Source organism: Hyla sarda, chromosome 6, assembly GCF_029499605.1.
Source record: "Hyla sarda isolate aHylSar1 chromosome 6, aHylSar1.hap1, whole genome shotgun sequence".
Lineage (NCBI taxonomy): Eukaryota > Metazoa > Chordata > Amphibia > Anura > Hylidae > Hyla > Hyla sarda.
In genome coordinates, this window is record NC_079194.1 from 295,061,925 (window position 1) to 295,076,075 (window position 14,151).

The 14,151-nt window shown below is 41.5% G+C and overlaps 1 protein-coding gene across 6 annotated transcripts in view; it reads left to right on the plus strand.

Annotated features, from left to right (window-relative positions):
- UEVLD (UEV and lactate/malate dehyrogenase domains) overlaps window positions 1–11,184 on the plus strand; it is a 28,276-nt gene extending 17,092 nt beyond the window's left edge. For 4 of the 6 annotated variants that reach the window (XM_056527822.1, XM_056527823.1, XM_056527825.1 and 1 more), the window contains exons 5-12: window positions 2,279–2,414; window positions 2,499–2,599; window positions 4,420–4,528; window positions 5,639–5,809; window positions 5,998–6,171; window positions 7,518–7,608; window positions 7,838–7,961; window positions 9,093–11,184. In XM_056527822.1, coding sequence (XP_056383797.1) covers window positions 2,279–2,414; window positions 2,499–2,599; window positions 4,420–4,528; window positions 5,639–5,809; window positions 5,998–6,171; window positions 7,518–7,608; window positions 7,838–7,961; window positions 9,093–9,260 — 1,074 coding nt within the window. In that variant the 3' untranslated portion in view covers window positions 9,261–11,184. Of the gene's footprint in view, window positions 1–87; window positions 313–2,278; window positions 2,415–2,498; window positions 2,600–4,419; window positions 4,529–5,638; window positions 5,810–5,997; window positions 6,172–7,517; window positions 7,609–7,837; window positions 7,962–9,092 lie in introns of those variants that run through there. The other 2 variants (XM_056527827.1, XM_056527828.1) reach the window with 2 other exon arrangements.
- Window positions 11,185–14,151: the final 2,967 nt, after the last annotated feature.

A 14,151-nucleotide genomic window follows, 5' to 3' on the forward strand; every position in this document is an offset into this window, starting at 1 on the left:
TGCAAGGGAGAAGTGGAGCTGTTGCCCATAGCAACCAGTCGGGTCAGTGCTTTCATTTTCCATAGGGGCTCTGAGGACAGGAATCTTGTTGCTATGGCGACCACTCTATAGATCTCATCATTATCAAAGCTCCGGCCATAACAATTATTGTCATGTGATGTAACATACCCTGAGCTCCACACTGAATAATACAGGTCACATGACGGCGACCAGACTCCAGTATCACTCCGTAATCACCTCACTAGACTGGAGTTACTGGTTGTGACTGGGAGAGATAGAATTAAGAATAGAAGATGCTGCAATGGATGAACAGTATATTCTGTGTATCCTATATGAGGGTCCAGACGAGGGCTCCAGGGATACACAGCACATTGGGAAAGTTTTCAGACCCTTTCACATTTTTGTTCCGTTGCTCCTTATCTATCTATCTATCTCATATCTATCTATCTATCTCATATCTTTCTATCTCATATCTATCTATCTTTTTATCTATATCTCATATCTATCTCATATCTATCTATCTATCTCATATCTTTCTATCTCATATCTATCTATCTTTTTATCTATATCTCATATCTATCTCATAACTATCTATCTCATATCTATCTATCTCATATCTATCTATCTCATATCTATCCATCTCATATCTCTATCTATCTCATATCTATCTATCTTTTTATCTATATCTCATATCTATCTCATATCTATCTATCTATCTCATATCTTTCTATCTCATATCTATCTATCTTTTTATCTATATCTCATATCTATCTCATAACTATCTATCTCATATCTATCTATCTCATATCTATCTATCTCATATCTATCCATCTCATATCTCTATCTATCTCATATCTATCTATCTATTTATCTATCTATCTCATATCTATCTATCTTTTTATCTATATCTCATATCTATCTATCTTTTTATCTATCTATCTCATATCTATCCATCTCAGAACTATCTATCTCATATCTCTATCTCATATCTCTATCTCATATCTCCATCTCATATCTATCTATCTCATATCTATCTATCTCATATCTATCTATCTATCTCATATCTATCTATCTCATATCTATCTATCTCATATCTATCTATCTCATATCTATCTATCTCATATCTATCTATCTCATATCTATCTATCTCATATCTATCTATCTCATATCTATCTATCTCATATCTATCTATCTCATATCTATCTATCTCATATCTATCTATCTCATATCTATCTATCTCATATCTATCTATCTCATATCTATCTATCTCATATCTATCTATCTATCTCATATCTATCTATCTCATATCTATCTATCTCATATCTATCTATCTCATATCTCTATCTCATATCTCCATCTCATATCTATCTATCTCATATCTATCTATCTCATATCTATCTATCTATCTATCTCATATCTATCTATCTCATATCTATCTATCTCATATCTATCTATCTCATATCTATCTATCTCATATCTATCTATCTCATATCTATCTATCTCATATCTATCTATCTCATATCTATCTATCTCATATCTATCTATCTCATATCTATCTATCTCATATCTATCTATCTTTTTATCTATATCTCATATCTATCTATCTTTTTATCTATATCTCATATCTATCTATCTTTTTATCTATCTATCTCATATCTATCCATCTCAGAACTATCTATCTCATATCTCTATCTCATATCTCTATCTCATATCTCTATCTCATATCTCTATCTCATATCTCCATCTCATATCTTTCTATCTCATATCTATCTTTCTATCTCATTTCTATCTTTCTATCTCATTTCTATCTTTCTATCTCATTTCTATCTTTCTATCTCATTTCTATCTTTCTATCTCATATCTATCTTTCTATCTCATATCTTTCTATCTATCTCATATCTATCTTTCTATCTATCTCATATCTATCTTTCTATCTATCTCATATCTATCTTTCTATCTCATATCTATCTATCTATCTCATATCTATCTATCTATCTATCTATCTCCTATCTATCTATCTCCTATCTATCTATCTCATTTATTTCTTCCATCCTTCCTGGCTGCATTCACTGACAGCAAACACAGATCTTGAAAACTTTAAACAAAATTCAGTTGCACTATATATTATTATTATTTGAATATGATTATTATAGGGGTAATCCTGTGTGAGACCTGTAGGGCCTGTCCCTGGGGGGGGTGAGCAGCCATCTTTGTGCAGTCACATACACGTTGTTTTACCATCACTGACCGCCATCTTGTATCGTTCCACTTCTTACAGCCCAAGTCTACCATCCTCGGCTTGATCAAAGAAATGGCAGCAGCCTTCGAGCAGGAGCTTCCGCTCTATTCCCTCTCCGCTGAAGAAGCCGCCAGACAGAAGGAACTCCTGTCCTTCATCTCCCGGGTCACTGATGGTAAGGGTATACGGAGGGGCTCCCAGGGTATACGGGCTGGCACACTCTGCTTCCTGACATAACACGTTGCCGTTACATCTCCAGGAGTGTCCAGCATAGACGTCAGTGCGCGAAGTCACAATAAAGTCACGGTGATCGGCGGAGGAGACTTGGCTCTGGCTTGTCTATTGGCCATATCGGCAAAGGTAAAAGTAAGATGTATATGAAAGTTTTGTGCTATTGGGTTCTGGATTTATCCCAAAAATTAGCCATATACCCGAGCACTGTGTTTCCCAACCTGTGTGCCTCCAGCTGTTGAGAACCTACAACTTCCAGCATGCCCAGCCATCTACTAGAAGCCCCTAGAATAGTGGCCACCGGCTGTCCGGGCATGCTGGGAGTTATAGTTTTGCAACATCTGGAGGTCCGCATGTTGGAGACCACTGCCCTAGAAGATAGGTAGATAGAGATTCCCCCTATTAAGTAGAAGTCCATAGTAGGTAGGTAAGGAATCCTCCCTTTTTAGGTAGAAGCCCACGGTAGGTAGGTAAGGTATCCTCCCTTTTTAGGTAGAAGCCCAAGGTAGGTAGGTAAGGAATCCTCCCTTTTTAGGTAGAAGCCCACGGTAGGTAAGGAATCCTCCCTTTTTAGGTAGAAGCCCACGGTAGGTAGGTAAGGTATCCTCCCTTTTTAGGTAGAAGCCCAAGGTAGGTAGGTAAGGTATCCTCCCTTTTTAGGTAGAAGCCCACGGTAGGTAAGGAATCCTCCCTTTTTAGGTAGAAGTCCACGGTAGGTAAGGAATCCTCCCTTTTTAGGTAGAAGTCCACGGTAGGTAAGGAATCCTCCCTTTTTAGGTAGAAGCCCACAGTAGGTAGGTAAGGAATCCTCCCTTTTTAGGTAGAAGCCCACAGTAGGTAGGTAAGGAATCCTCCCTTTTTAGGTAGAAGCCCACGATAGGTAGGTAAGGAATCCTCCCTTTTTAGGTAGAAGCCCATGGTAGGTAGGTGGTAAGGAATCCTCCCTTTTTTGGTAGAAGCCCACTGTTGGTAGGTAAGGAATCATCCCTTTTAAGGTAGAAGCCCACGATAGGTAGGTAAGGAATCCTCCCTTTTTAGGTAGAAGCCCATGGTAGGTAGGTGGTAAGGAATCCTCCCTTTTTAGGTAGAAGCCCACGGTAGGTAAGGAATCCTCCCTTTTTAGGTAGAAGCCCACGGTAGGTAGGTAAGGTATCCTCCCTTTTTAGGTAGAAGCCCACGGTAGGTAAGGAATCCTCCCTTTTTAGGTAGAAGCCCACGGTAGGTAAGGAATCCTCCCTTTTTAGGTAGAAGCCCACGGTAGGTAGGTAAGGAATCCTCCCTTTTTAGGTAGAAGCCCACAGTAGGTAGGTAAGGAATCCTCCCTTTTTAGGTAGAAGCCCACGATAGGTAGGTAAGGAATCCTCCCTTTTTAGGTAGAAGCCCACAGTAGGCAGGTAAGGAATCCTCCCTTTTTAGGTAGAAGCACACGGTAGGTAAGTAAGGAATACTCTCTTTTAGGTAGAAGCCCACGGTAGGTAGGTAAGGAATCTTCCCTTTTTAGGTAGAAGCCCACCGTAGGTAGGTAAGGAATCCTCCCTTTTTAGGTAGAAGCCTACGGTAGGTAGGTAAGCAATCCTCCCTTTTTAGGTAGAAGCTCCTAGTTAGTAGGAATTCCCCCCCCCCTTTCCCTATTAGGTAAAAGCCTCCAGCAGATAGGTAGGTAGGGATTCCCCCTTTTAGGTAGAAGCCCCCAAAATATGGACAAGTAGGGAATCACCACTATTGGGTTGAAGCCCCCAGTAAGTAGGGAAATCTCCCCTTTTAGGTAGAATTCCCATCCCCCCCCCCCAGTAGGTAGGGAATACTCCCTTGTAGGTAGGGAAGCCACCAATTGGGTTGAAGTCCCTGGTATGGAGCCCCCAGAGATATTGGGAAGTAGACCCCCAACTATGTGAACCCACATCCACAAGAGAATTTTGTGACTTGACCTATTGTATGTTTTTGTCCAGCGGGCTGCGGACAAGTTTGTTCTTCTTGACATCAGCGATGGCGGATCGAAAGGGGGCGGAGCTACGGACCTAGAACTTTTCTCCATTCCAAATGTGGAAGTTAGCAAAGGTAGGACCCTTGCCTCTTACAGAATGTCCTATGTTTTTAGCCTAGATTTAGCTACATATCTGCTGCTGGTGCTGGAGGTCACCCAGGTGAACTGATTAGACTCATAAGTGGGTTGAGGTCAGTTCATATTATGTGCAATTTTAAGTCATTTTCTAATTCAAACTGCAGTGAATGAGGCGAAAGGGATTTGACCCATAATTACAATTGAGGCTTTAGATTGTGTTCACATGTTGAATTTTTACTTCATATTGCACACATTTACAGCATTTTGTTTTCTGAATTCTTGGTAAAATGACAAAATTTTTTTCATATTTTGCACAATTGTGGTACAGTAGCACCATTTTTTTTTGGATTGGGGAAAATCAAGACAGAAACAGGAAAAATGTTTCAAAAACTGTAATGTAGTGTGAACATAGAGGAGGGATGTGACTACTATTTATATCCTTATCCCATAGAGATAGCAGCAGTATACAGAGCTGGAATGGAGGAGTATAACTACTATATATCCTGATCCCATAGCGATAGCAGCAGTATACAGATAGATCTGGAAGAGAGGTATATAACTACTATATATACTGATACCATAGAGATACCAGCAGCAGTATACAGATAGAGCTGGAGGGGAGGTGTATAACTACTATATATACTGATCCAATAGAGATAGAGATGGAGGAGGGGTGTATAACTATTATATATCCTGATCCCATAGAGATAGCAGCAGTATACAGGTAGAGCTGGAGGAGAGGTGTCTAACTACTATATATCCTGATCCCATAGAGATAGCAGCAGTATACAGATAGATCTGAAAGAGAGGTATATAACTGCTATATATATATACTGATGCCATAGTGATACCAGCAGCAGTATACAGATAGAGCTGGAGGGGAGGTGTATAACTACTTTATATACTGATCCGATAGAGATGGAGGAGGGGTGTACAACTATTATATATCCTGATCCCATAGAGATAGCAGCAGTATACAGGTAGAGCTGGAGGAGAGGTGTATAACTACTATATATCCTGATCCTATAGAGATAGCAGCAGTATACAGATAGAGCTGAAGGACAGCTGTATAACTACTATATACATATCAATGTTCTTCATTTCAGACCTGTCCTCTGTTGCTGGCTCCAAGGTCATAGTCATAACGGTGAATGCATGGAGTAACGCCCAGTCCTATTTGGAGGTCCTACAAAGCAACGTGGACCTGCTGCGTGGATTTGTACCGGCCGTGTCCTATTATTGCCCAGACAGCGTGTTGGTCATCGCTTCCCAGCCTGGTAAGAGCAGAACGTTGGCATATATTATAGTGTATCTATTGATCACCCTTGGCCATTGTGTGACTTATAGTCCATCGTCCATCTGTGGGGTCTTGGTGTATGATTTTGTTATATTTTTGGGACGCCCCAGGTATTTGATCTGTGTTTCCCTTATATGTAATTGATGTCAATGACGTTTTCCTTTATAGTGGAGATTATGACCTATGTAGCCTGGAAGCTGAGTGGTCTACCGCACAGACAAGTCGTCGGGATCGGATGTAACCTGGATACTGTGAGGTTTCAGCGTATCGTACAGACAATGGCCAATTCTTCTGAGGAGTCACAGACCGGATGGGTCATCGGGGAGCAAGGGGCCGACAAAGGTGACGAGCCCCCCAGCTTTATATCAACATTGGATTGTTAAGAATTTCTTAATCTATGTATTTTTTTTCTGACTTTCTAAGTGTTTTTCAGCCAGGGTGCCTCCAGCTGTTGCAAAACTACAACACCCAGAATGCCCGGACAGCCTTTGGCTGTCCGGGCATTCTGGGAGTTGTAGTGTTGCAACAGAGTACGAGTACCGATACGTCTTTTTAAAGGGAAACTTTTTTTTTTTTTTTTTTATCAACTGGTGCCAGAAAGTTAAACAGATTTGCAAATGACTTCTATAAAAAAAATCTTAATCCTTCCAGTACTTATTAGCTGCTGAATACTACAGAGGAAATTCTTTTCTTTTTGGAACACTGAGCTCTCTGCTGACATCACTAGCACAGTGCTCTCTGCTGACCTCTCTGTCCATTTTAAGAACTGTCCAGAGTAGGAGAAAATGCCCATAGAAAATATATCCTGCTCTGGACAGTTCCTAAGATGGACAGAGATGTCAGCAGAGAGCACTGTGCTAGTGATGTCAGCAGAGAGCACTGTGTTCCAAAAAGAAAATAATTTCCTCTGTAGTATACAGCAGCTAATAAGTACTTAAAAAAAAAAAAAAAAAAAGTACTCACCAATACCAATTACCAGTACTTATAATTGGGATATTCTCCCTATAGTTAGGTAGGGAATCCCCCCACCCTATTAGGGAGAAGCCCCCCGGTAGGTAGGAAACCCCCCCCCCCCCCCTATTAGGTAGAAGCCCCCAGTAAGTACGTAATGGTAATCCTCCCTTAAAGGGGTACTCAGCTGGTGCCAGAAAGTTAAACAGATTTTTAAATTACTTATATTAAAAAATCTTAATCCTTCCAGTACTTTTTAGCGGCTGTATACTACAGAGGAAATGCTTTTCTTTTTGGATTTCTCTTCTGTTACCACCACAGTGCTCTCTGCTGACCTCTGCTGTCCAGAGCAGCATATGTTTACTATGGGGATTTTCTCCTACTCTGGACAGTTCCTAAAATGGACAGCAGAGGTCAGCAGAGAAATCCAAAAAGAAAAGCAATTCCTCTGTAGTATACAGCCCCTAAAAAGTACTGGAAGGATTAAGATTTTTTTTTTTAATAGAAGTAATTTACAAATCTGTTTAACTTTCTGTCACCAGTTGATTAAAAAATTTTTTTTCCACTGGAGTACCCCTTTAAATAGTTTCCCCCAATATTTTCTCCAAAAGGAAGTAATAAAAAAAAGCAAAATAAACCTCATATATATATATATATATATATATATATATATATATATATATATATATATATATATATATATAATATATTGAGCCTTTTGGATTTGTTTCTTTCAGTCACCTCGTGGGGAGATTCTAATCCTGCAAATAATCACACGACGTCCGCAAAAATCTATCCCAAGCTTTTCCAGGAGCAGCTGACAAACAGGTGAGTGATAGATCGTGTCTATAGGGTTATAGGGTCTTACGGAGTTCGCCTCCCATAAAGTAACTTCAGGGGACATTGTGAAAAGGGGATCCTGATGAGCACAGTGTTAGGCACCATCTACAGGGGCCCCGGGGGTGGCACTATTATTGGGGGGGGGGGGGGGGGGGGACGGACATATTGCTATATGTGTATTGTATTACTTTTATATATCATTTTATTAACCCCACAGAGCAATGGAGGTCATGAAAGGTAAAGGTCAGAGGTCATGGTCTATCGGTCTTTCTGTAGCAGATATTACGGACACCATTGTGCAAAATAAAAAGAAGATTCACTCTGTTTCTTCACTTGCTAAGGTAATGACAGATCTCTGGTGAGAGGTAAATACATGCCCTGAATGATTTGGGACAATCAAGTGCCAGATTAGTGGAATTTTATAGTATTGGGTTCTGGATATTTCCAGACTAATGGCCAAATACCCAAGCGCAGTGTTTCCCAACCAGTGTGCCTCCAGTTGTTTCAAAACTACAACTCCCAGCATGCCCGGACAGCCAAGGATTTTGTATAGCTTCACCCTAGGACCTTATTGGGCTTCCGGCCAGGTCTGGGACAAAGTAAAACTGCTGAATCTAAAGCAGTGTTTCCCAACCACTTTGTCTCCAGCTGTTGCAAAACTACAACTCCCAGCATGCCCGGACAGCCAAAGGCTGTCCGGGCATGCTGGGAGTTGTAGTTTTGCAACAGCTGGAGGTACCCTGGCTGGGAAACATTAATCAAATGGATCAATGCAGGATAAAAAAAAAAAAATATATATATATATATATATATATATATACACACAACTATAAACAAATAATAAAATAATAATAAAATAATTTTTTTATAAAAAGCCTCGCGTAAAATTAAATGGTATCAATGCAAACTACGGAACATTGTGAAAAAAAATTAATAATAATAATTAGCCCTAACACAGCTCCATAGATGGGAAACAAAAAAACAAAAACAAAAAATAGAAATTTATACAAATTGGGTATGGTTGCTATCCACCTGCCGAATAAAGATATTATGTCAATTTTAACTAACAGTGAATGCGTGTGTATATATATATATATATATATATATATATATATTTTTATTATTATTAATTAATATATATATATTATTTAAGAAAAAAGTGTGTATGTATATGTATATATATATCATATATTACTAAATAAAAAAATAAAATAAAAAAAATATATATATATATTATTATATATAATTTTTTGTTTATTATAATTATGATTATTATTTATTAATTTCACCCCCACAATCAATTTTTTGTTCTGTTTTGCACTATATTTTTATTGGTAAAATGAAGAGTACTCCAACAATGTACAATTGGTCCTGCAAAAAACAAACCCTTGTATGGCCCTGTAGATGGAAAAATGACTTATGAGTTATGGCTCTTAGTCTTCTAATCTCTGTATTGTGTCTTCTTTCCTCAGGGATTCTTCAGCATTCAGAAGGAGGTGTTTCTGAGCGTTCCCTGCGTGCTGGGACAAGGCGGGGTGCTGGAGACCCCCCAGATCCTACAACATGAAGATGACGTATCTGAGACCCTCCATAAAAGTGCAGCTTCTATATACGACCTGCAGCAGCAGCTGAGCCTGTGATCTGCGCCAGGAGTCGGACTTCATGCTGGGCGCAGCGCCGAGGTGTAATCTCTGCCGGGCAGAGTCATATCACCGCCATCTTGGGGCATGAACAAGAGGACGGGGGGGTGATTTGCTTCTATTTCCCATTTCCAATGTTACCTTCACACACGGTCGGTGACCACTCTGCACACGTGACCCATTGGTTGGCGATCCTGTTGAGGCCGATGCGTCAATATTTTATATTCTATATTTAATATTCTTTATATTCTGATTTTCGGTTTGTCCTCCCTGAGGAAACTAAAATCCTGTTACTTTTCTATGGCCTGAGGTGGATGATGGTTCTGCGGCACCCTGGGATCCTCTGCACCACATTCTGTCAGTGATTCTGGCCTGAATTTATCAATGCCTGATGCCAGAAACTGTTGTGGAAAAGTCACAAGATTGGTGACAATTTTTAGCTAAAAACTATGCAAAAAAAAAAGAAAAATTGATTAAAAACAAAAAAATCCCCCCCAGATTGACTAAAATGACACTAAATGTTGGGGTCCATAGATGGAAATTGTGTGTAAATGTGACAATCGTATAGTGTTCTGTATACAAAGTTGCACGTGAAAACTTCGCTATGGAAGCTGTAACACAGTGTTTTCCAACCAGGGTGCCTCCAGCTGTTGCAAAACTTCAACTCCCAGCATGCCCGGACAGCCTTTGGCTGTCCGGGCATGCTGGGAGTTGTAGTTTTGCAACAGCTGGAGGCACCCGGGTTGGGAAACACTGCTGTAACCATATGAACTTGAGGTTCTCTTGTGTTCTGCACAGGGCTTCTTTAATTCAGCATTAAAATGCTGCTATGTATGTATTATTGGATAATTATGCAGCATTGCTTAGTCTTCCTGCTGTATTGGAGCTCTTCAAGACACTGGGAAAGCTGGGTGGCATGCAGTACACAGAGAAGGGCTCACATTACTTTCCCTGCTCCTAAATAGAATATCTGTCCTGTAAAGCAGCCATATTGGAGCACTTCAGATAACTATGAAATCCCACCCAGCTTTCCCATTCTCCTCGAGCCCCAGCAGTGATAGAGTATGTTAACACGGCAGACTGTCCGTGCGGAATTCCATCGGAATATTCCGCCCGGACCCATTCCGCCGGAGTATTCCACCCGAACCCATTCCGCCGGAATATTCCGCCCGGACCCATTCCACAGGAATATTCTGCCCGAACCCATTCAGCCGGAGTATTCCACCCGAACCCATTCCGCCGGAATATTCCGCCGGGACCCATTCCGCCGGAGTATTCCGCCCGAACCCATTTCGCCGGAGTATTCCACCCGATCCCATTCCGCCCAGATCCATTCCGCCGGAATATTCCGCCCGGACCCATTCCGCCGGAATATTTTGCACGGACACTCCGCCTGCAACATTGATGCAACATTGAGTCCCATTGGGGTATTCGGCTGCACTGTGCACACAGTGAAATTTCTGCTGCAGATGTTTCTACTGTGGTAATCCTGATTTCACTCAGAAACGCATTGCATTCTATCAGACGGTGCCTTTCCGAGCGGTCCTAGCACCCGCCGGAACTTTGAAATGTGCGGAATGTTTGCCCATGTTTTCCAGGCGGACAGTCCACACGTTTTCCTATCGTGTGAACATACATACCCTCCCTGCACTCTTCACTGCAGCAGCGCTTTTATGCCCTCTACCTGCCCTCAAACTAACCATTTTCTGCACCTGCCTACCGGGCAGTTAAATCATACTTTACTATGACGTCAGGATGTTTAAAACTCCGCAGCCCAAGAGTAACGCGATCAGGAGATGTTGTTGTGGAAGTCCCATAGACTCACATGTGACTTTCAGTACATCTCCTGATCGTGTTAATCTTGAGCGGCAAAGATTGTCGGTATAGTTACTTCTAGAGATGAGCGAACTTACAGTAAATTCTATTCGTCACGAACTTCTCGGCTCGGCAGTTGATGACTTATCCTGCGTAAATTAGTTCAGCCTTCAGGTGCTCCGGTGGGCTGGAAAAGGTGGATACAGTCCTAGGAAAGAGTCTCCTAGGACTGTATCCACCTTTTCCAGCCCACGGGAGCACCGGAAAGCTGAACTAATTTATGCAGGAAAAGTCATCAACTGCCGAGCCGAGAAGTTCGTGACGAATCGAATTTACTGTAAGTTTGCTCATCTCTAGTTACTTCCCTAAACTCTACCATGTTTTTAGTTGACATATAAGTAACATGTGACCAAGTTTAATCGAAATGTCTCCAGCCGTTCGAAAGTCTAGCTGGTGTTTTAATACAGCAAAATTGAACGTACTGTAACGGAACCAGTGAAATGGAGATAAAAATGCAGTGTGAACCAAGCCTTACTGACACAGCCTCCCCTAGGTATGGTATTTTTCCTGTAGACCAGTGTTTCCCAACCAGGGTGCCTCCAGCTGTTGCAAAACTACAACTCCCAGCATGCCCGGACAGCCTTTGGCTGTCCGGGCATGCTGGGATTTGTAGTTTTGCAACAGCTGGAGGCACCCTGATTGGGAAACACTGATTTTTCTTTTTTTTTTTTTTCTTTATACAATCCATGAAAAAAGCTGTGTCTGGAAATACAGGAGGACCACTTTAAAAGGGATTTTTCATTTTTCTTCTGTAATAAAAGGTCTTGCAACGTTTTAATACACTTATTGTTAGTATTCTTCGCTATTTTCTGTCAGTGAATGGAAATATACTTGCCCATACAGTGATGGATTTCTTAGGCTGCGTTCACACAGCCGTCTAGACCCGTTCCGTTCTTCTCCCGTCAAAATTAAAAACGGACAAAAAAAAACGGACAGTAAGGGATGCAAGCGGATGTTATCCATTTGGATCCGTTTTTGTTCAGTTAATAAACCAAAAAAAAATTTTTTTTTTTGTTCTGAGCATGCTCAAAAGTAAAAACGGATTGAAAAAACGGATGCAAACGGATGCCATTAAAGAAAGGCTCATCCGTTTTCCATAGACTTCAATGTTAAATTTACTGTATTTGCTTTTTCTTCTGTTCTTTGGACGGAAGAAAAAATACTGCATGTTTTCTGCCATCAAAAAAACGGAAATGAGTGCAGACGGGTGCAAATGGATTGTAAAAAAAAAAAATTCATGGACATGAATGTGATTTTTTTTTAAAACCGTTTTGAATCCGTTTACAGCCTGCAAAAAAAGCAAACAAAACGGGGATAAAAAAAACGGGGACAGTCGGCCGTGTGAACGCACCCGTAGACTGTATACGTGTAGAACTGTGTGCCTCCAGCTGTTGCAAAACTCCAACTACCAGCATGCCCGGTTTTGCAACAGCTGGAGGTATCCTGATTGGGAAACAGTGGTATAGACAGTCTTAAGTTTCGCACTCACCGATGTTTAGAGTAGTGAAGAGCGGCTTAGGCCATATTCGAATTCGGGATATTTTGCAAATATATGATGACTATTAGTCCTATATTCACTATTAGAGATGAGCGAACTTACAGTAAATTCGATTCGTCACGAACTTCTCGGCTCGGCAGTTGATGACTTAACCTGCATAAATGAGTTCAGCTTTCAGGTGCTCCGGTGGGCTGGAAAAGGTGGATACAGTCCTAGGAGACTCTTTCCTAGGAATGTATCCACCTTTTCCAGCCCACCGGAGCACAGGAAAGCTGAACTAATTTATGCAGGATAAGCCATCAACTGCCGAGCCGAGAAGTTCGTGACGAATCGAATTTACTGTAGCTTCGCTCATCTCTATTCACAATATTCCTTTTTTTTTCTTTCATGCAAAAATTCGTAATGAAATTTGTATAGTGCGCATGCGCAATTATATCTTTCACCTAAAAGAAGGGAGGGATCAGTGTCCAGTCTGTAAGTGCAGATATTCACATAAATTCGCATAAACAATTTCCACGGCAGAAACTCTGATTCCGGGCCTTTGCAGAAAGAATTAACGTGTCGATTCTTTCTGCGGAATCCGCACGGAAATGCATTGCCATTTTGTGGCAGCACCAGCTGTCTGTGGAACGTCCACCCATGTGAACAAGCCCTAATGGGGTGTACTCTGCCTAAAAGCCTAGGGCAGCTGCATGCAACAAAAAAATCTACTTTACATAGAGTGACGAAGCATCAGATGCCCGGTCCTGCCTCACCGCAATGAGGAACCGAAACGTGTGAGGTCATGGAAACCAGGAGACAAAAGTAAATGTCCTCTTTTATGTGGGTTCTGGAAGTGAAGACCTCTACCGCTCCTCAGACCACACGGACCCCATGCCCAAGAGACCATCACTGCCCCTTTGTTCTAGCAATTGATTGGTGTCCTGCCCGAATTCAATAGTTAAAGAGTACCCCTCATGATTTTGTTAAATGTTCTAATCCTCCCAGTTCACTGCCCCCCATCATGATAAACCACCCCCTGCCTTTATTTTTATTATTTGTTCGTTTTCTACCTTGATATTGCTTTAGATTTTCTGCTCAGTCTCAGTCAGATTCACAAACTGGGAAGGGGCGTTCCCCAGCAGGCATGACATCATCTGAAGCCATACAGGGGAGAACTTCCTCCCTCACTCTGCTACACACAGCCCAGAGCAGTTCAGTGTGAGATGAGCTATGATTGGAGAAGGCTGCACACACATCCCTCAGCACTCCAGACTGCATTTCCTGATTTTGGACTTCTGCCAGGCCAGCAGGAGTCCAAACTCTGAGCAAGAGATGGGGGGGAAATGTGCTCTGGACAAGTAGGGAGACACCTAGTGGCAGCTTTTTTAAAGGGGTACTCCGGCGCTTAGACATCTTATCCCCTATACAAAGGATAGGGGATAAGATGCCTGATCGAGGGGGTCCCGTCACTGGGGACCCCCGTGATCTTGCACGCCGCACCCCTTTTATAATCAGTCCCCGGAGCGTGTTCGCTCC